This window comes from Aphis gossypii, chromosome 1 (assembly GCF_020184175.1).
Source record: "Aphis gossypii isolate Hap1 chromosome 1, ASM2018417v2, whole genome shotgun sequence".
In the NCBI taxonomy this organism is placed as follows: domain Eukaryota; kingdom Metazoa; phylum Arthropoda; class Insecta; order Hemiptera; family Aphididae; genus Aphis; species Aphis gossypii.
In genome coordinates, this window is record NC_065530.1 from 15,102,698 (window position 1) to 15,126,560 (window position 23,863).

At 29.7% G+C, this 23,863-nt stretch overlaps 4 protein-coding genes across 4 annotated transcripts in view; 3 read left to right on the forward strand and 1 right to left on the reverse strand.

Annotated features, from left to right (window-relative positions):
* LOC114129361 (reversion-inducing cysteine-rich protein with Kazal motifs) overlaps nt 1–4,467 on the reverse strand; it is a gene marked incomplete at its 3' end in the record, with an annotated part of 36,877 nt that extends 32,410 nt beyond the window's left edge. Inside the window, exons 1-2 of the mRNA XM_027994080.2 lie at nt 4,187–4,467; nt 1,772–1,821 (exon numbers count right to left, since the gene is read on the reverse strand). Of these exons, the coding sequence (XP_027849881.2) occupies nt 1,772–1,821; nt 4,187–4,247 (111 nt within the window). The remainder of the gene's footprint in view (nt 1–1,771; nt 1,822–4,186) is intronic.
* Nucleotides 4,468–8,771: 4,304 nt separating this feature from the next.
* LOC126549332 (zinc finger BED domain-containing protein 5-like) lies at nt 8,772–9,263 on the forward strand. Its single transcript, XM_050198167.1, has one exon. It carries the CDS (start codon nt 8,772–8,774, stop codon nt 9,261–9,263), a length of 492 nt encoding a protein of 163 aa, XP_050054124.1.
* A 6,162-nt stretch (nt 9,264–15,425) lies between these two features.
* LOC114129237 (SCAN domain-containing protein 3-like) lies at nt 15,426–17,916 on the forward strand. The gene is given in 2 exon segments (XM_050198181.1): nt 15,426–16,169; nt 17,776–17,916. Coding segments are annotated over 2 exon segments (846 nt in total). The 5' UTR covers nt 15,426–15,464.
* A 2,109-nt stretch (nt 17,917–20,025) lies between these two features.
* LOC114129226 (uncharacterized) lies at nt 20,026–23,378 on the forward strand. The gene has a single exon (XM_050197507.1). The coding sequence runs from the start codon at nt 20,149–20,151 to the stop codon at nt 23,059–23,061; it is 2,913 nt and encodes a 970-aa protein (XP_050053464.1). The 5' UTR covers nt 20,026–20,148; the 3' UTR covers nt 23,062–23,378.
* The last annotated feature ends 485 nt before the right edge of the window (nt 23,379–23,863 follow it).

Sequence of the window (23,863 nt, forward strand, 5' to 3'; positions counted from 1 at the left end):
AATACGCTATGCCGACGTGTGTAATCTGTAGTACCAACTATACGGATATAATGCAATTCCAGACAATATAATAATAATATATTAAATCTTTTGTGTTCGACAAACATATTATTATTTATATTATCATATTTTTTTTTTATTATTCCTTAATCATTGAATTTTATATTATTATATATTGTACGATTTGTACAGCTTACACGGCAGTCATTCGGACCGGTCGCGAGCAAGGTGTTAGGACGCGATTCGTAAATAGAATGATAATAACAATTGTATGCGAAACAAATGAAAGAGAATAATAAACAAAAAAAAAAAAAATGCAAACTCGCATAATACACCTGTCACCGGGGAGTTATTTTGTTTTTTTTTCGCGCGTCTTTCTCGTGGACACGAATGCGCGAACAACACGGTCGGCCAACAGAGAAATTATTGTTCTATTATAGCCTATAATACGTTATATCGAGTACTATACAACAATAATTAATATTTATCATAAGTATAATATTATAAAAATGGCAAACGGAGTCTTTTGATGTTATAGTATATACAGGGCGATTCTCCGTGTCACAAGTTTTTCAATAAATATTATGGTTGTCTAAAATTGTAAATACTTAAAACACTATATTTCAATATAGTTTTTAGAAAAATATGGAATATTTTAACCGAAAGTGTATTTTATAGTGTTCTAAGTTAAAACCGTTAGAAAGAAGAGCGAACCGATGGTTAAAGTTTTTATATTTTGTATACTGTAATACGCTGTATTTATTTATAAAGTTGTAAATTATTAGTAATAATTTATTACAATTTACAAAAACTAATAATAGACTTTTGATGTAATATAGCTAGTTCTATATTATAATGTTTCGTAGACAAAAAATATATACCTATATATGAAATTGTACAATGGAAATTATAGCACGGTTTGCGTTAAAAAGACTGAACTATTTCGACTTTGTAATGACACTATGTTATGTATTTAAGACGACAAATTCTTTATTCTGAAATTCCAAATTTTGCGCAAAGGAGTGAAAAACTGAAAAATATATATCACTCGCTCTACGAAACTCGTATTCGGTATAAAATGTCATATTATAATTCAGTGGACGGTAAGTACTATAGGTATACGCGATATAGGTATACAGTCATAATATCTGACGGACGAAATAATTTATAAAAGCAGACGTGTCTTGGCAAAACTTACATTATTCGTTCATATATGCAGTCGATGCGCGTTGTCGGCGTATAAACAATAATTCATAACGCACAACTGCTCAAGACTTGGCCGGTCGTCAAGACCGTATTATATATATTATTATTATTATATTGTGCAAAGGCGGCGGTTTGGGATCAGACTCTTGCGGTAACTATGGTCGTGGTCACCGTATCACTCTGTATACAATACAACTATTATACCCATATCTATACATATATACTATTTTAGTATTTGAGATCGCTTATATACTTCCAGCACATCACTATGAGCAGTGCTGTATATACGTTTAAGTATTGTAATTTATGATGTACCTGTACACCGCGGCGACCATAATATAGTATATACCTACCTATATGCATATACGTCCAAGTGACGTGTATCGCGTTACGTCTCAAGCACGAACACATATTTTTATTATATATCTAAGCAAGTATAAAACTGTTCTGTGTACTCGTGCGTGTTATATATATGTATATGAATCACAATAAGCATTTGATGGTCGTACACGCGTCGTATATATAATATTTGTATATTATATAATATAGGTGTTTGGGTACTCACTTGTTCGCAGGCTCTCTTACAGTTTCCGGTCACGCGGCCACAACACTTGGCTGTCAACACACAAATATAATATATTTAATATAAGACAATTGAAATCTTAGTACGTATATAGTTTATAACATAAATGATATATGGTGTACAAACACGGCGTCGGGTCCCTCGGAGAGTTAGACCACCTGGTCGTATGCGATTTTGCGATTTATCTTCATACAATATATTATGCCTATATTGTGCCGTATCATATAGGACAGCACGTATAAAATTTATTATATCGCATATTTTATGGTATTGCGTCCGTCGCGAATTCACTCTCCGCCCGGAAAACTCGCGTTCATATTAAATTATATATATTATATACATAGGTACCTACACGCGATATGCGATGGGCGAAGTACATCGCCCCTGCAGTCGGTCCGCGAGTATTTTTAACCCGAACCGCCACGGGTGTACGCACTATACGCGGCGGCGCGAGAAAATTCGCATTTATCATGCTCAATTATTTCCGATTAAAAAGTCTTGTGCCCGGCAAACGAACAGCGCCTCGTTAGTACACGACATTACTATATTATAATATGGTCTTTCTCGGATTTCGTGTGTTCGTATAGCGGAGACCCCCTTCTCACCCTCCCATTACAAACTACACGAGGTCTCAAGTCGGAAATAACCTTATGGTCTGTCGCCCGCGCGTCCCATTTGGAAGCGCGCGTGTTTGAATAACGCACACTCGCTAGAGCGGGATATGTCCGTAATCGCCTATATTGCTGTTTCAGATGAGTGTTTAATGTATAATATATATGGATATAGTAAATAGTTATATGTCCGCAATGTGTTTGTACTCCAGAAACTGTTCATCGACGTTTATGGCCCAACGGTTGTAGTATTATTATTTATTTATTATTTGTACTATTGGGGGAAGAGTAAAATGACTTATACGCGCGACCATCTCTAGCTCGAACATACTTAATATATATTACATACATATTATACATAGTATTATACGAGCATTCACTCCAACACGTGTTTTTCGGATCAGCGTCTGTTTTTTGTTATACGCATGCCACCGGCCGGCCGGGAAACGTGTTCAATGGGTATTTACGAAATTCGATACAGAAAATTTTTTTCTACTATAATGTATACATTTTTCAGTTTATAGCGTCTTAGTCGGCTGCTATTATGGTAACGTATGCTAGCTGAAGCTAACTTCTCCAGAAAAGCGAATGAACAACGCAAACATTTCGAGAAAAAAAATTGAACTGTGCAGGACCAGGCGATATTTATGTACTGTTTATAGTGTTGATAATAATCGATATATAGATCATAATAAATAGGTTATACTATTTTAATGCAGATCTATTGTAATGGTGGTGGATTCGACGGTCTGTCATAACGGAATCGTGATCAATTAGAATCGTGACGTAATAATTATTATTCTAATATACTAGACGCCGTGCCTGGTCTATATGTCACCAATGAAAATAAAAACTATTTACTCTAATAGCATAATAATATGACGCGTGTGTAAATTAATAATTGTTCGTATATATATATATATATATCGTCTACAGAGTTTATTTTTTATTGAAGCTTTATACACGTATAGCGCTAAGTCGCATTTCTATAATGAAAAATTAAAATTTCGAGAACAAAAAATATTATTTTAAAATAATTTAAAACAGTAGGTTTCTTTATAAGAAACGAAATGATTATACATACCTATACTATTTTTTTTTGTTTAATTACACATTTAAACATCTCAAATAGTGTTAAACAACGTTTGAACAATTTTAATTATATAGATTTTAAACTTATCTACTGTATTAAATATTTCAACAAACTATTTATGATGTAAGCAATTAATAATTATAAAATTTAATACCTCAAAAAGTTGATATTTTAATACTTTGAAATAACTTGAAAAAAATTCCATTAATCTATCATACCAAAAGTTTTATTTACTTCTTTTTTTAATTTAATAGACAGTATAACAATATTATTAATTTAATAGGAATTAAATAAAGAATAAAATGATGTATTATTTTTTGATGAATAAATGATATAATTTATAGGTAATAATTTTATTATTTTTTGAATATTTGTGAAGTATTTTCATAAATTTATAAATTTTTTTTTAAATTTTAAACCGATTTAACTTTACTTTTCTATAAATTATTTTGCTAAAAAAATTATGTATTATTTTTTGAATAATTAAAAAAAACAAGGCGTTATTGCGTCAGTACTTAGCAGTCGGTGTAGTATATTTGGCTTTACTCGGATGTGTGTTGTTTAAAATTTTTATAAACTATGATAATATATAATATGATTATGACCACTATAGTGTGTCTAATGTTACTAATAATTATTATATATAAACTCATAACTCGTAAGATATAGTATGTGCACGGATAATGGACTTACCTTTTTCGGAATCGATGAGACGTCCGGCGTATAACACCAACAAGATATAAACGATCAACATGATACTGTGATGGTCAGGTGTCTTACGGATGATGCGGATCGTTATTCGTTTCGCTGCATAGCCGCTGGAGCGTAGACGTCGCAGGACCTGTGATCCAAAAACTTTTGCAAAAGAAAAAAAAAATACGTTTTATTTTTTCTACCCGCAAAATCGAGTTGTACGACTTCGCAAAACGGACGATAAGGCACGAGGGACACACCACGCGATACTGAACGGCGTTGACGACGAACGTGCGCACCGCACACCATAATAATATTATTATATATTTGGAGGAGGAGCGTTTGCGGCGGCGGGTGTTGTCGGGCGGCGCTCCGCGGATATACCTATATTATAATAATATATTATGTATAACGTACAGGTGACGCCATCTGGCGTGCCGGACTCGATCGCGGTTCTAAAAATACGCACAGCCTTCTCCAGTCCTCCGGACCACCATTCATCAAACGACAAACGCCGCCGTCACGTCACGCATCGTTTGTGTTTACACTCCGCGGCGGCATAGGAGAGGATAATAATATTATGTTATGTGATGGCGGACTAGATATATATATATTAATCCTAAAACGATCGGGAAATGAATATATAGTCGACGTCGGTAGTCGACGTACCTACCTTAAGAAGACTACGGGAAAAAACCGCGCATAAGGATCAAGTCATAGCTCCTATATTAGTCCTAATGCTTCAACCTTCTGCAGGGGTGGTTTCCGGTGGAAAAGCGACCCTTGGTGCAAAATTAGTTTTCCAAAAATCGATTTTATTATATTATTGTAACTCAAAAACTAATCACTGTAAATACTTGAAATTTTCACCAAATATTTATATTAGCATTAACTATACGTGGTTCAATTTTCAAAATATTCTGGCTTTTTTTAAACAATTTATACACCATTGAAATTTTCAATTTTTTTTTTTATTTTGAAACGGTGATAAAAAATTTTTAGAAAAAACTTGAAAATGTAATACAATAAGTCGTTCTTATATTGTATTGAAAAAAAAATCAAAAATCGTAATTCACAATTTTTTTTTTCATTTTTTTTCGTCTACAATGATACCTAACCTATCATTGCATTCAAATTTAACACATCCATTATAATGAGTAATGACCATTTTTTTTTTAACTAGTAGACTAATTTATTTAAATGGATAATATTATTTAATAATATATAATACTAGCTGAATAACCCGGCTTCACCCGTATATAGTTTTTTGTGTTACCTACTATAACTTTTATTTTATAATTTTTTATATTTATTACAGGCTGCTATGTAAATATATGTAAATATGTTGATCCTGGGTTGCCCATATGTTGTAACAATCATAAGTTGGCAAAAAATAAACATTATGGTGTTATAAAAACCAAAGAAAAATATTTATAATGCCATATTTTATTCATCTCAATACCTCTTTATAAACAGTATTTTTGGTACTATCTTTTGGGGCTAAAATAACTCTAGAGCATGCAACATAGAATTTTTCACGTGAAAAACATTCTTCTCTCAAGTCAATCCCTGCCATGCTCAATGATTGTCCTTGAGACTTATTAATAGTCATAGCAAAGCAAACTTTGAGTGGGAATTGTATTCTTTTAAACTCAAAGGGATAATCAGTTGGAATCAACATAATTATTCTAGGGATTAAAACTATATCTCCTCTAGCACACCCAGTGATAACTATAGCTTCTATTACATTTTTGTGCTGAGCTTTAACTTACGATCTAGTTGTATTACACAATTTAGGAGGGTTAAGATTTCTTAGTAACATTAAAGGTGCTCCAATTTTAATACATTTCAATATTTAGAAAAAATCCGTATAGTTACCGTACATAAATTTTTTAAGTGTGCGTATACAAAGACGTGTTATTTAATAATAATAATAAAGTAATAAATGTGTTATCATATAAATCAGGTTGTTGCAACCATTTATTAACAAAAATTTCCATCGTAAATCTTAAAATCCCCGTTTGAGTTCTGCATTTAGCACTGTTGCTAACATTCAATTGACACTGCAATAACTAGTAACAACTTCATTTTATTTTTATTTATTCATATATTTATATCAATGGTATTATAAAATAAACTAATTATTACGTAAAATTTAGGTACCTACTTAGAACTCACTCAAAAACTGAATAATCGTAAAACCAACATACCACGAACACAGATAATATTCTTATCATCATGTTTCATAATAGGTCGATTCACTCTTAAATTTTAAAGGAACTCGACTAAAGGTAATCTGTTGAGTATGAATATGCACGTTACGCGCCTGTAAGTCGTAGACAACACGGCGGGCGTGAGGCGTTTCTTCAATGATTTATCATAGAAGTGAGCATTCTCGTTTGAAAACAGAAGCTTGTACATGACACTATCCTTAAGGAGTCAAACGATTTCCTGAATTTGAAAATGTATGGTCTTGAAATATATGTAAAAATGTCAAGAATCGAATTTTGAATAACTGCAGCATACCTAATTGATGAATCGTCCCGTATAATATTGCTATACAACGGTACGAAAAAATCTTTTTTGAAAAAAAAAAATCTCGGGAGATGTTTCTTGACACCTGTCGTATGTTTATTATGTATAGTATAATAGAATTATTTTAGTATTATAATATACCTATATTTCTATGTGTATACAACACACGCACACACACACACACACACATCACACTTCTTATCTTCAAAATTACGACCGGGTAGTCGATCGCAGTAGGTATATACTGTTGGAAAACGTTTAACAATACAATTATTATTAAATCGGTCCGTCGTTGCTATGTAATAATATTAAACGCATTGCATATTTTAACACGACCGCTAAAAACATAATACGATCGTGTCGCGGTTCGGCGCGTCTTTGAAATCCGAGAACGCAATCGTAACACGATCATCGAATAATAATAATTATTATATTATGTGTATAATAGTATGCTTTCTTAGTAGGTACTGTCTAATATATTTTATAATAATAGTACCGACCCACAACAATTTTCTCGGCCCGGTACCTACAACAATAATAATAAAAATATGATATTTTGACGGCGACGAAATGAATGGTAAAAGAAAATATCGTTTGATAGGGTTCCTCTCTGTAAATATATATCGCAATGGCAGTAAATAAACTATGTGGTCGTATCGAATTCGGAACGTCTTATCACTTTGCGTATACTATTGTTTTGTAATATATGTAGTATAGTCGGTAGCTCCTTTTTTTTTTTTTATATAAATATTATAAACGCGGTAACAGTGTAATTTGGACTAAATTCAACAAAACATATTTTGAATCGTGGGCAAAGTAGGTACTGCACGCTAACAGTGAGGCTGAACACGTATGGGTAGTGGGATAAATATCTTAGAATTATTGTTTTAGGTGGTGTATTGGTAGATAGGTGGGTGACTGTATGATATACAGTGGCGTAACAAAAAAACTTGGGCTCCCCCGCAAAAATAAAAATGTTAAGAATGGGCCCCTAACATACTGTTATATCAAAGAATTCAAATACCTATAACCCTATAACCAAAGGCCCCAAATTACCATGGGCCCCCCCGCAACGCGGGGTCTGCGGGCCTTCAGTTACGCCACTGATGATATATTATAGCAGCGGTTCTCAAACTGTGCTCCGCGGAGCCCTGGGGCTCCGCGAGAGTAGTCTAGGGGCTCCGCGGCTCCCTGGGCAGATCTGTATTAATTAAATTCAAATTATTAAATTATTATTATATTTCTTAGTTTAATTTTTAATTTTTATACTCATATTCAATATTATTTGGACCATACCATTGTACCAATATATATCATTTTAAACGTTTAAAACTTTAAATTATTTATACATCCACATATTTTGTGTCATAGTCAAAATGAGATTAGAATCTAATCTAATGATTAGATAAAAGTCGGGTTTTTGTACATTTGACATATTGTACTATAATTTAGTTTACTTATCTACAATAGTATCTTCGAAGTTCTAATAATTTCTTTAGTCATTATTCGTTATTCATCGGCCGCTGACGTAAATATTGTTATTTCGGTGTTTATTTTGTATTATTACGTGTGTACTATTTTGCCATCAATTATTTTTAATTGATAAATAATTATAATTTAAATGGATCGTTGGCTAAATAAATCAAATAATACAGTGGGGACATCCTCATCAGATACAAATGAAAAAATATGTTTCACACCGACTAATAGTGCGAGTTTAAAAAGAGCAAATAGTTCACCTAACAAACAATCTGATACAGTGACATCTGACACTACAGTAAGTAAAAAAAGAAAATATGACGAAAATTATATCTCTTTTGGTTTCATACATGAAAATAGTTATCCACAGTGTGTTGTATGTAGTAAAGTTTTTCCTAATAGTTCAATGGTGCCCGCCAAATTGCGTCGTCATCTGGAAACTAACCATAAAGACGTGAAAGATAAACCTATTGATTATTTTATTAGATTGCGTGATCAACTTTTAAAAAATAAACACTTTATAGCTGAAGTATCAAAAACGGCAAATGAAAAAGCAACAGAGGCATCGTATATGGTCAGTTATCGTATAGCTCAGGCTGGTAAAGCTCATACAATCGCCGAAAGTCTCATTAAACCTTGCGTGACTGATATTGTTAGTTGTATGTTAGATGAAAAGACAGCCAAAAAAATAAATACTATTCCACTTTCCAACGATACAGTTAGGCGTAGAATTAACGATATATCAGATCACATAAAATCTGAATTAATATCTCGTCTTAAATGTAATAATTTTTCTTTACAAATGGACGAATCTACTGACGTTTCTGGATTAGCTGTATTGCTTGTATTTGTTCGGTATAAATATCAAACTTCTCTTGAAGAAGACCTCTTATTATGTCAACCTTTGTCCACTTATACAACTGGTTATGAAATCTTCAAAATGCTGAACACTTTTTTCGAAACAGAAGGATTGACTTGGGATACTGTATTGATATTTGTACAGATGGGGCGAAGGCAATGGTTGGAAAAACTGCTGGCGTGGTTTCGCGAATTAAAGAAGTAACAAACAATTGTAGTAATAGTCATTGCATTCTTCATCGTCAAGCACTCGCTATTAAAAAGATGCCAATACCTCTTAAAAATGTACTTGATGAGGCAGTGAAGATAATAAATTTCGTAAAATCTCGACCACTGAGCACAAGACTGTTCACAATTTTGTGTGAAGATATGGGAAGTATGCACAAATCATTACTTTACCATACCGAAGTAAGATGGCTATCTCGGGGAAAAACACTTGTACGCTTACTTGAATTGCGCAATGAATTGTACGTTTTTTTCACCGATCACCCATTTAATTTACAACTCAGACTTACTGATCAAATTTGGTTATTTCGACTTAGTTAAGTTACTTGGCTGATATTTTCACAAAATTAAATGAAGTGAATTTATCAATACAAGGTAAAATGACTACAGTTTTCACGTCAAATGACAAAATCCGAGCTTTAAAAAAAAAAATTAAATTTTGGGCTGTGTGTTTTTCTCAACATAAAATTGATAGTTTTCCTTTGTTAAAGGAATATTTAGAATCGATTGATGGTAATATTGAAGAGTTTGATGAAATGTATGGCGAAATTGAACAACATTTAAATGAAATACTATCGTCATTAGAAAAATATTTTCCAGAAAGTAAAGATATAGAATTTACCCAACAATATAATTGGGTTAAAAATCCGTTTTTAATAAACGATAAACCCGACGATTTATCTATAACGGAATATGAAAAATTTATTGAAATGACCACCGATTCATCTTTAAAAACTTTATTTGATAAAATTTCATTAACAGATTTTTGGTGCAGTAGCAGTATTACTAACGAATACCAATCTTTGGCTAAAAAAGCTATCTTAGTACTTCTTCCTTTCCCAACAACTTATCTGTGTGAAACCGGATTTTCATCATATGCATCAACGAAAACTAAATATCGTAATAAATTAGATGCTGAAGCAGACATGCGCATTCAACTCTCGTCTATCAAGCCAAATATTAAAATACTGGCCAACAAAAAAATACAACATCATGGATCACATTAATATTAAAATTTACAAATTATTAAAATATTTTGTTATTTTTTTTCCTATTAAATTAATTAAATAATTTGTATATATTCGTATTCTACAGAAAAAAAATAAAAAGCAAATAATTTATAATTGACATCATTTTTTATGAATTATTGTTGTCTAAAATAGATATTTCTGATTTTTGGGGCTCCGTAATTTTTTTTAGGAAAATAAGGGCTCCGCGAACAAAAAAGTTTGAGAACCGCTGTATTATAGGAATATATAGTGTAAATACTTAATATTACCTGTATAGAATTATAGACAACATACACACAGTATATTTTGCTGTATATTGCACAAATTAAACTGAATTCAATCAGAGTTTACCCCAGTGATTTAAAAAAAGTTCGGTGCCAGTGGTTGGTGTTATATTTACAATCTTTTCATGTAGGGGCAATAATTATTTTTGTAGCAAATGAACATAATATTAGGTACTAGTGTGCTATGTGCCTCAGAACAGCCTGCAATTAACTATAATATTATATTTAAGTTGGTGGGGGCATTGCCTCCACCGATTTTTGGTCGTGGGGGCAGTTGCGCCCCCGTTCGCCCCCGCCAAGTTACGCCTATGGATGCATCGACTATGAACATAATATTCTTGTAATTCTATGTACAAACTATAAATATAAATATTATATATTAACGATTTTATTAGTCATTATTTTGTTAATTATCTTATATTATTTTGTAAATAATAATAAAAAAAAAAATAATAACTTTTTGTACAGAAAAATTGTACTAACATTTTTAACTAAATAAATAAAACATGGCCCAATGTGGCATACAATTCATAAAAAATAAAAATAAAAATAACAAACAATATTCAATTTGTTTTAGGCCAAAATGTGTTGAGCAAAAAAGTTGCCAAAGTGGCTTTTAGAACAAATAAAAGAAAACACAAAAATAGGACAATATGCTGTAGTCGGTGCAAGTAACATCGCGAGTTCATATAGGCCACTAGTCACATTTTTGCATATTTTCACGGCCGGTCCTGCGGAAGCGTTTACTCGGACACGCGACGTGTCGACCATCACGAGTCACAACGGAAATCACGCCGCAGTCCTGAATCTATTCTATTATTTTGGTTTATTCTACTACTGAGTATTATCACAATAATTAACAATAACTATTTTTAATTATGTCTACTCTCATTAGCGTATACGCATCTTATTTCTACAACAGACGTCCGAATTCGATTAAATATTCTGGTCGTCGATATAAATCTGCTTAATCCGGATCATATCCTTATAAGTCGTGCGAAATGCTGAAATTCTTTCCTTGGCAGAATATTAAACAAATAATTCGTGAGCGCTGCTGTAGGTAGCACCAACGTCGCAGACTTATGATTGGCCGCAGGAGACCGCTGTAGGTTTAAAAATGTTTAAATCATATTATTGTTATTCATTACACTCTACGCACCTGCTCACGGCTGAACATATTATACAAGTATAATAATATAATACAAGAGAGATCGGCCGAGCATTTTTTGACAGTTCAGTTGTACGTCACTCGACACGTTATTATTTGCAGGTAGGTATAAGTGACATTTTACATTGAACATAATAGTATTATTGAATGAATGACCTAACCGAATACCTCTGTTCTGGGTATAGAGACAAGTACTTCGAGTAGGTATTTAATAAATTGTATTGTACATTATCTTATAGGCGTCGATGTATGAAATTCAGAATTCTGTTTATCAATTTAATCCATAACAAAGTATCTAGATATAAAATTATTATTATTATTAATAATAATAATAAAAAACCTAAACAACTTCAGAAAATAGTGTTAATATACAATTAAAAACTTTATCGGATATCCTTTATTATTCTAGTGTTTATAATATTATTAGTGTGAGTGCTATACGGTTTGTTAATAACTTAAATGTTAGTTAGGTAACGAATTAAAATCCAATTCGATTGCATCTATTTATAATTTGTCAACAGACAACAACAAAATACATAGTATATAATATATGTTAGATACCGGTAGTATGAATAATCCGGTGTTTTGTGAAATGCCTAGGCATTATATAAAATTCCAAAAATCTTTCGGAAATATACACAATACGAGCTTTCCCTAGGTATTATGTATAATGCCAGAAATGATATAGGAAATTAGGAAATATGATCAAAATAAGCAAAATTGTGTAACAAAATTGAAAACTCGGTTGTTTTCTATATTTTTTTTAACTTTTATTTAAATCAACTTATTACAATTCTAATATAAAAAATAATAATAATAAATGAAAATAATAATTTTGTTGTACTAAATAGTAATGAATATTGAATATTATAATAATTCCAAAATAACACAATGGCAATACTTTCCTAATGCCATATGAATAATGATAGTAATGTAATGACCTGAGCGAGTGCTACAATATTAGCCAGGGAAAAATATATATATATATTATATACAACGTCTTGCAACGTCGTCGTTGCCGTTTTAAATAATATTGTTATCGTTAATGTGGGAAATACGCAAAGATATTATATTACTGATGGCCAACGCGGTCACTACCAACATTAATAAATATAGGTATCGGTATTGCAACAGCGGAAGCACGTCGCCGATACGGGAAATGTTGTGTTAGAGCCCTGTTGGGTATAGGTTGTTTTACTTATAGTTCCGTATTGCAACGACTAGTGTTCGTTGCCAGAAACCGTACCGTGAAACGAAATAAAAGAAATTTAATAAAAGTGGGAAGTGTTATTATATAGCTGGGGACACGTGGAGAAATGTAAATATGGTTACCGTCTTGCAACGCTTTTTCAGCTGATGCCAGTAACGAAAGTACAAGGACCTCGCCGTGTGTCTAGGTCTTGGTCTGGGCAGGCTTTGGTATCGAATGTGGGATCGCTGGTCCCTATTTGCAGGCGTGTACGGTTGGTTGTAGCGGTTCGAAATGACAATTTATAGTTTCGTTATTTTAAGAGGTTTTTCTCATAACAATTCATGCCGTACGGGTGGACAGTTTAGAAAGATTAAATATCATTATATTGATTAACAAATGTCTTGTTCTTTCTTTTGTTAACTGATTAAAAATGAATAAAAACATGGTCCTTACCAAAAGCCACGGCTGCACCACGCCATCTATGGAGAATTATTGCGGGTACAGTACCGTGTTCAACCAATAATGTCATACTAGAGGGCGAAACTGCCTACAGTAATGACATGTGTCTCGTTACAATTGGGTATTGCCTATTACTAGTGCGCGGTTTTTTGCAAGGATTGTTTTTTATTTATTTAAAATTTATAAATTAATTAATAATAAAAATCTATTATTTTCAATCAATCTATTATAATTCATAAAGATAACTGAAAAAATCCAAAAATGTGAAGAGAAAAAAAATATGCAATTGCATAGAAATCCGCGCTTTAACTATTCACCAACGACTTCACTTATCGTTTATTGTAAATGCGTGTGCCGCCGTGTAATGTGCACGATTCGACACAATAAAGATAAGAATCTTAATCTTTAATGCATCAGATTCATACTCTACAATACAAATAATAATTCTGACGAACTATATTGAACATACTTTTATTATTTTATCGTTATTTTCGTGTCTCGTTGAAGTGTGGCATTTTTATGGATACGATTAATATGAAGTCAAATTTTTATAACGAACTACATAAAAACGATAAAAATTTGGCTAATAATACTAGTTTTTTGTCTGATGAAAAATATAATGAATTGATAGAAATTATTTCAGAACTTAAAGCTGGATGTAAGAAAAAAGAGCCTAAAGACTTCCGTTTAATCAAAAGGTAAGAAATTCATATTAGAAAAAATACTTAAATTCAGGGCTTAAATTTAAAATATATACATCGTTTTTTCGTTATTTTAACCGAGGGCTAAGGCTGGGATTTTGATGCAATTTCATCTTTTTTTCTGGTGTTTTTAAATGTTGGTCTGTAAGTATAAAATGTGTTTTATGTGATAGGTACTGATTATTTTAAAGTGTTTTTTTTTTGCATGATTTGACAAAAATACATAATTAACCATAAATGCATTTTTTGACGATTTTTAGTGAATTTTCTTATTTATTAGAGTATTTTTATTTATTTTTAGAAAATTGCAGTATTAGAGAGTAACTTAACTTAACTATTATATTATGGCGTACCTATTTCGATACTTTTTAATGCATAGATATCCGTAGCTTTGAAGCCCTGCTTAAAGTACTTTTATAAAATACAACCGTCAATTTTTTTATTTAGATTTATTTTAATTTATTTATTTCTGTTATCTTAGGTATGATGTGCTGGTTGTACAAGGAAAAACGAAACTTATATTCCCTGTATAATACGACAATGTTGTTCTGTATTATGTGCCAACCAGTGAGCTATTTGATATATTGCAAGCTACACATGTATCAATAGGACATGGTGGGCGTAATTGAATGATCAAAGAACTTGGTAATAAATATAAAAATATAACACGTGTTGTATTAGGATTTAATGAATTTCCATAATTATTAAGCAATAATAAAAAATAGAATTTAAATAGGTTAAGATAATAATTGTGAAATATAGTGTTGATAAACTTTTATATTTTAGTTAGCATAGTAATCAAAACATAGTAGTAAGAAATGTAAATTTGTTATTAATTGGGTTAAAATAATAATTACGTAAGTTAAGGTGTATGAAATGTAAATTAGTATAATAACTAATAAGAGAAAGATGTAACAATTGATAGTTACACAATTGTAAATTTAGTATATAAGAGATATGGTTAAGGCAGCAAAGGGGGTCAGTGGTGGTGATCGTGTGACTCGATCACCACTGGACGTCGCGTTCAAATAAATATTTCACATCATTTTTGGTTTTACTTTATTTTGGTATACGTCCGAGTAATCGGAGTATACGACATACGTAATGATATAGAGACATTTTTGCATTTTTGTGAACCATGTCAACAAAAACAAAAATGCTCGAAAAAAGGAGTGGTAGTTAAACCAATAATATCTTCAGACTTTTATTCCCGATGCCAATTTGATTTAATAGACTTCCAGTCTCATCCTGATGGAAAATTTAAATGTATTATGGTGTACTAGGATCACTTTACTAAATTTGTTTTTCTCAAGCCCCTTGAATTTAAACGGGCTGAAGAGGTAGCCTATAATATTATAGATATTTTTATGTTGCTTGGAGCTCCTGCTATTTTGCAGTTTGATAATGGAAGAGAATTTTTAAACCAAATAGTGTCTAATTTAAGAAAAATGTGGCCTAAATTAAAAATAGTACATGGCAAACCGAGGCATAGTCAATCTCAAGGTAGTGTAGAACGTGCAAATCAGAATATTGAAAATATGTTGACAACGTGGATGTAAGATGAAAAAAACCGACACTAGAGCGAAGGACTTCGATTCATCCAGCTTATGAAAAACCGAGCTTATCATTCTGGTATTAAAATGTCTCCATATGAAGATTTATTTGGCTGCAAAATTAAAATTGGTCTACACACTTCAAATTTACCACACGATATAATAAATACGATAGAAAATGAAGAACAGTTAGCTGAATTAATTACAGAACAGTCACAAAATGTCGAAAATGAAGTATTAGCTGGCACAGAACATATCACAGAACAACCACAAAACATCGAAAATGAAGCATCAGACACAGAACAACAATTAGCTACAACTATCAAATTAAATAACGAAAACGCCAATGTCATGCGAACTAGAGCCAAAGAAAATCTTGAAAACCAAGCAAGAAAAATGATGGCGTGGTCGGATAAGAAGCTATTACCGGTGGCAATTCATTCAACTGTACGTGTTCCAGTTCCCGAGATAGATAAAGGACGTTTAGATGCACGAAGTATACTGGCAATTGTTTTAGAGGTAATAAATAAGTTTAAAAATTATGCGTTTAATATTAATAACTATAAGATATTTTATTTTAGATTCTGAACGAAGTGAAGAATGTATTGATTTTACAATGATGTGTGTTAGATTCTGAACGAAGTGATGAATGTATTGATTTTACAATGATGTGTTTTTTTTTTTTTTTTGTGTCTGTGTACAACATAACTAGTCGAAATAATGCTCCAATTTCAAACAATGGGGGTGGTTTCCGATGTAAAAGTGAATATCCTTGGTGCATTATAGAGGTAAAAAGTTAACATTTTCCAACAGTTTTCAAAAAAATCGAGAAACACAAAAAAAAAAATGACGGAAAAACGGCAATTTTTACGCAAAACCAGTTTTCGACCAAATTGATTTTTTTTTATGGTTGTAATTCAAAAACTAATCACTGAAAATACTTGAAATTTTCACCAAATGTTAATGTCAGTGGTATCCGTATATAGTTAAATTTTCAAAAACTTGACTTTTTTTGAGTTATTTATAGACCACTGAAATTTTCGATTTTTTTGAGAAATTTTTTTTAAAGTGTCGATAAAAAATTTTTAGATGACCAAAAAGTCTAATACAAGGTTCCTTATGAGTTGTTTTTAATGTAGCTAAAAAAAATTAAAAATCGTTAGTCACAATTTTTTTTTATAAGCGTTTTTAGTTCAAATTTTTACGAAATCTGTCGAAAACGCGATAATTTGCAAGTAATTTTAAAGTTGAAAAATCATAAAATTTTTTTCTTTTATAACTAAGTTTTGAAAATTTGGTGCAAGGTTCTCCATAAATTTTTCTTCAAATATCTGTAAAAAAAACTTTACCGGATTCAGACAAAAAATTTTTATGAGTGTTTGAAATTTAAATTTTTACAAAACCGCGTTAAATAACAGTTTAGCCTCAAACGATTTTTGATATTTGTTATTATTCAATAAGTATAAGTCGTAGATACTTGAAAATTTTACCAGTTATTAAGATTCGCGTTTTCTATACGTGATTTAAATTTCAAAATATTTTGACTTTTTTGCGCTATTTATAGATAATTGAAATTTTCAATTTTTCTGAAAAAATATTTTTGAAGTGTCAAAATGATAAAATTTTTTGGGCCCTATCAAAATACTTGAAAATTTAATGCAAAGTTCCTCATAAGTTATTATTATAGTGATTAAAAAATTATAAGAATACATAGACACAATTTTTTTTTATTAGCATTTGAAGTTCAAATATTTACAAAATTTCGTCAAAACTATGAATACTTGCAAATTATTTTGTAGGTATATTTCATAAAAGTTTTTGTATAAGTAGATAAGAGTTGAAAATTTAATACAAGGTTTTTCATAAGTTTAGCTTACAATTATTATAAAATAACTTAAATTTTGTTGTATTCAGGCCATTAAAACATAAACCACCTTTTTCACCAACCACTAGAAATTATATCCTAGGCTGACAAATCATCTTCGTTCAGAATCGTTTTTCTTATACAATGATAACTATCAATGGATTCAAATTTAACACTCCTATAATATATAATAATGATCCATATGGCACCTAATGTACAGCAGAGCTGTACTCACTTGCCCGGTTTTTTTTTTTTTTTTAGGTGACAAGTGATAGTTTTTATCGATTAGGAACTCGGGATGGAGTTCTGAAGCAATTATATGCCAGAAGTCAGTTTACAGTATGTCAGAAAAAGCTACTACAAATTGACGAGATTCCAATAGACACAAAAGTGGCATTATGAACAGTCGCAAAGGAACAGTCTACAGGAACTGGCCAATGATTTTTAAAATGTGTTTGTAAGACCAAGTACCAAAATAAAAAGTGCATTTGCCTTAAAAATAATGTTTTGTGAAATTCAAAATGTAATTTTTCTACATCATGTTGTAATAAGCAGCTATTAGTTTAAGTAAAATGTATAAATAATATTACTTAATAAAATAATATAATACAATAATAATAATAATAATAACAATGTATACAAATATAATAATAGATAAAAATTAATATAATGTTTTAACAGAATATGAAAAATTGTTTGTAACTTTGTCTAAAAAGAAATTGACATTTTACATAATGCCTAAGTATTTTATAAAATACCTAGGTTATATGTAGAATAATATTAAAAATTATATGTTTTATTTATATTGCCTAAAATGGGTCGGCAATATGCATAATCCCTAGGCAGTTTGCAAAATACCTGAATTTTCTATATTGCCGGTGACATAATATATATATATGAGTACTGCCATCGTAACACCTAAACTACTGTTATTTTCAAAAACCATAGTAACTAGCTATACTAATTGTATTTTACTATTTTCTAATAACAACATTGTATTAATTGTGTAGTGTGTACTAATAATTGAAGTACGAAAAAAAGCCATTCCACAAAACACCCGACGAAAGGCTACGGTGGTCATTTGTCGTTCATACTAGCAAAACTGAATGGTGGTCTTATGTAAGGTGGCTTTTTATCTAATGTTTTTTGTCGCATGGCTTTGTACCAATTTCTAATGGCTTTGTGTCGAGTGGCTTTTAGTCGAGTGATTTTGTACTAAATGAATCACTATGACAAAATTCTAATATGTCACAATATAGGTACATATATCATTATACACAATAAATGAAATTAAATAAAACCTATCATAATCTTATGTTTTTTCAAACCATTTTAATTTTGAAATACTATATTTTTCACAATAAATTATTTAATATTATATTGCTTTATGTATTATATTGACAATACGATTATTCAACACACGAGTGTCATTAAATTACATACCCAAAACGCCGTTAAAATATGTTTACGTTACCACGAAGTAGATATTAACATAATTAATTGGTACATATCGATTATCGATATTATCGATTTAATCATTTTCGGAAAAGTTTAAAGTATGTACCATTTTATGAAAATCTATAAATATATTTTTTTAAGTTTTAACAAACGTTTTGTAATCTATTTTTAACAATAATCAGACGTAAGTATACGTGTCGTTTAATAATATCATACTGTTCGCGCCAAAAGCGAATCGCTTATCGTCGCGCCGATGTGCTCGACGATGCCGTCCTATCTCTCTCCCGTCTCCTGCCCTCCACTCCGTCCTATATGTTTAATTAAATTAATAATATTTTAATAATAAAATTTGCGTTAATTGTAATACAGTTTGTAATCATCAGTGAGTGATTTAAATAATAGGTGAATATATCGAATAGTGAATTTAAACTTCAATTATTTTACTTTGGTGCTTTTAAAGTATATTATCTGTATAAACTTAATCTAAACTAATAATATATAATACTTAATCTGGCAATAAATATCAATATTTTAGACTTTAGTTGTTTTGAAATAACAACAAATTTTCCTATTTTATAAATGCTACGAATTCCAAAAGATGAAAGAGATCAAACATGGATAATTAATCCATGTAAGAAATAAATTACATGTATTATATACCTACACATATTTAATGTTAAAACATTAATATTTTAATTGCATTATAATAGTATTTTATGGAAAATGTAAATTTTTTTTTTTTTAATTAAGACACAGCTATATAATAGATATATATGTCAAGAGTATTTTTCTCTATATAGATTATTTTATGAATAATTCAAATAAAAATTTGAAACCAACGGAAATTTCTTATAAACATTATTCTGAATAAGCACGGATATCTACTTTATCTGGTAAGAGATTTTTTAATTTTTATTATTCTAATAAATTTGTTTTTATTATAATACGAGTATAATATTTAATTTTTCGATGTTTTATTCATAATGTAATATTTTTTAAATTGTTTACTCTAGTTTTATTGAACAGTTTTATACAGCGTCCACATGTGTAAATAAACAGGTGTTTTGTCGATTTTGAACTTAAGATATTTTACAGGGAAGTTAACGTTAATGTAAAATAGTGCTTACGTCAATAATGTATCTATTTGTTATTACATGAAATTCACATTTTGAGAAAATGAATTATTTTAAAAGCTTTTCATATATTTTATTGTGTTACAATGTTTTTACTTTAAAGGTTAACAGGAAAATCTCTTATGACGTGGTGGAAAAATTGAAAAACATTTTTTCTGAAAATGACGTTCATTGGAAACAGATAGGTGCATACAACACTGTTTTGGTCAATGGAGAATTCATAAAGTTGGAAGAATATTTAAAAAATAGTAAAACAAGTCTAGATTTAATTTTAAAAGATGAGACAAATGATATTACTAATTCTTTTGTTAAGACATTTTTTGATATTTCAAATACATTCTATACATTTTTGAAATGTAAGTATTCCTTTTTAGTTGCTAAATTACTCAAATTTATTAATACATGTATTAGCTCATATAAAATGTTCGAAAAACCAATCCACACACAAATAATTAGAAAATTTATTAATTTACTCTTGAAAAAATTTAAAAAGATGAAATTACATTTTTCAAAAGCTATTTTCAGATTATTTTATCTTAATGACCTCTCCGAAAATCTCAAATCCAGTGATCAAACATTGTTAATATCACTATTGACCATAAATACATTTTTGTGTAAGAAAGAAAATAAAGTTTCTGAAATTGTAAATTTTAAAATTAAAAATGTTGAAACACCAACAGGAGAATCTATATTTATTGATGATGAGGATCGAGATTTTTTTAAATTAGTTAATCAATTAATTTATTCATTAGAAAACTTTTTAAGTACAAATTGCATTTATGAATTTGCTATTTTGGATCATTATGTATATGATATATATAATAATATTATTGAAATAAAAGAATATTCGAGTATTGAAAAAGAATCAGAAAAATCCGAAAAATCCAAACAATCCGAAAAGTCCGAAGAATGCGAAAAATCCGAAAAATCAGAAGAATCCGAACAATCCGAACAGTCCAAACAATCTGAAGAATCCGAAGAATCCGAAGAATCCAAAGAATCCGAAGAACCCAAAAACTTCAATAAATTCGAAGTATCCGAAAAACTCAAAAATTTCGAAAAGTTCTTATCAGATAACTTTAATAAATGGTTTGAGCGTTTAGAGAAATTAAAACTTGAGGATGCTGTGTTCCCTGATAATTTAGAGAAAATATATGATTCACAATATTTGTTACTTAAAGAAGTTTTTGGTAATAAAAGTGATTTAAAATTTCCACCTATGCAATTTGGAATGAAAACGAAAAAATATACAACTGAAATTATTGAAGACGTAGAAAAAAGTTATGACATGAGGCAAGTATTAAAATATCAAATTTATTTAGTTGAATTCATTGTGAGCATTTTTATTGTCAAAATTCGACATATAATATTACCTATTCAAAATATTCATAATGAAAAAGAAACCTTTGATGAACTTAAACTATTAGTTAATTGTTTTGTTGCCTACACTGATAAATTTATACCTAAAAATTATCCACCGATTTTGTTACGGTTCATAAGTGAATTAAAAAATACATTACTTACGGATCTTAAGCAACCCAAAGAAGTATTATTATTATCAAAAGAAACGATAAAATTATTAATGCTCGATTCAAATATTGTGACGGAATCACAAAATAATATTGATAACCTCGATTTTTATTTGAGTATATCAATGTCAAATTTGATTGAAAAAATCCAAAAGTTTCATTACTTTGATTCATTTAAAAAAATATTTGAAATTCTTTTGCAAGAATCGGATACAACTGATCATTTGTATTCTATACAGACTGATGATCGCAAAGACGCAAAAGTTTTCTTGAGTAATCTTGAAATTGAAGCAGATTTATGTTCGCTCTTATCAAATACACGGAAAAATTTGTTATTGCTGTGGTCATTTTTAAACGGAATAGATCACAGCAAATATTTCAAATTTACAAATAGTAACAATAATTTATTGTACCCTTTGAGTCCTAAAAAAAATATTAAAAAGAAAACACTTCAAGAATACTTAATACCGTCTTTTGATAACATCTTTTTATACATGGCTCACGTTTATAAAAATACAAATGATTTACGATTCAGGATGATTTTGTTGCCGATATTGGTTCATTTTAAAAACACTGAATGGATATTGTATAAAGAAAATAAAAAAAAAATAAGTAAAAAAATCACTTCAATACAACGAACTCTAATTTTGGCTGCAAACTCACTACAATACTATGAAGTAAATAAATGTAAGGTTGCAGAACTTAATAAAAGTATTTCTAGAAAATTCGACATAAAATTAGACAAATTGAACAATTTACATTTACAAATATTATTAAAAACAAAAATATATAAATACGACAAAAATGAAATCCTTGAATACATCAATGGTGTTATAGATACAAACACGTTTAGTGATATTTTAGATGTTACAAACAAAAAGTATTTGACTGGTGTTCAATTTGTTCACCGTGGTCTTCTGATGGATATTTTAAACTTAAGTCAAGATATTGCACTAAATATTATTAGTTATCAACATGTATTTAAATTCAAAACACTTATATTACATTATCTTGTTGTAAAAATATATACTAAACTCGAGTACACTTTTCAATTTCCTATACGCTTAACCAAGTACAGAATAATGGCAATACGAAAATATTTAAAAGAACTTAATAATATTGAACACACATCACCTCTATTGTTGGATTTACAGGATACTTGTCAATCATATTTGAATATATTTGAAAATATTTCTGAGAAGAACATTAAATTATTTCAAAACCAAATCAACGACCAAATAAAAGCATATGGTGTAATTGAGTTCAACATAAATTATAAATTTAAGTCATTCAACGATTATTACGCGTCGTTAAAAAATGATATTGAAACGTTTAAAAAGTATTTAAAGGATACACCACGCAATAAACTATTGAATTTTGAAAACAGTTTGGTGTCGTTTCTATTTAAAAGAAATATATTAGTCTAAGTAAGTCTAACTTAAATTAGTGGTAATAATATTAGCTTATTATAAACAATATACTGTCAAATCGTGAAGAGTTTTACCTATAAATTATTTCTAATTAATTTTTATATGAACGGCGGGCGGCGCTGAAACACAATGTTTTTGTGTTAAATGTCACCTAAATAATTAAATTAATTTTTCTATGTTATTAAAATATGATAGGTACCATTATATTATATGATAATAGTTTTTATTTGTATTGATATTCATGAATTACCTATAATACAGTGTAATGTTATTTTTTTTTTAGTAAATACACAATAACTAATTTTATTTTAAAAGTAGTTGGTGTAAAATTATTCTGTTTGCTGGTTACGAATAAAAACCCAATCTTTTTCACTTAAAAAAGTTATAAACTACCTATTGATTAAAATATATTTATTTTTTGTGAATTTACTCCAACCTAATATTGATATGTAATTGGGATTAACCTTTGACGTTTTTAAATGTTTTTATTTTTCGAGAATTTGGAAGAACATATAGAATAATAGTGAACAATATTTAAGACGTTAAAATTGGGACTATTTGATAACTAAATATATGTTTACCAAGTAATTATCTAATTTAATATATAATAATACACTTGACTGAGATTTTATAAACACTTTTTACTCAAAAATTAAATTATCATTGGATACAAAGACAAAGTTATTATAAACAAATAGATTATAAATTTCATTTGTTGGTGGTGTATGATTATGTATTACATTAATTTAAATCACCCAATCAGCTATTATTATTTATTTATTGTTATTTTTTTTTTTTT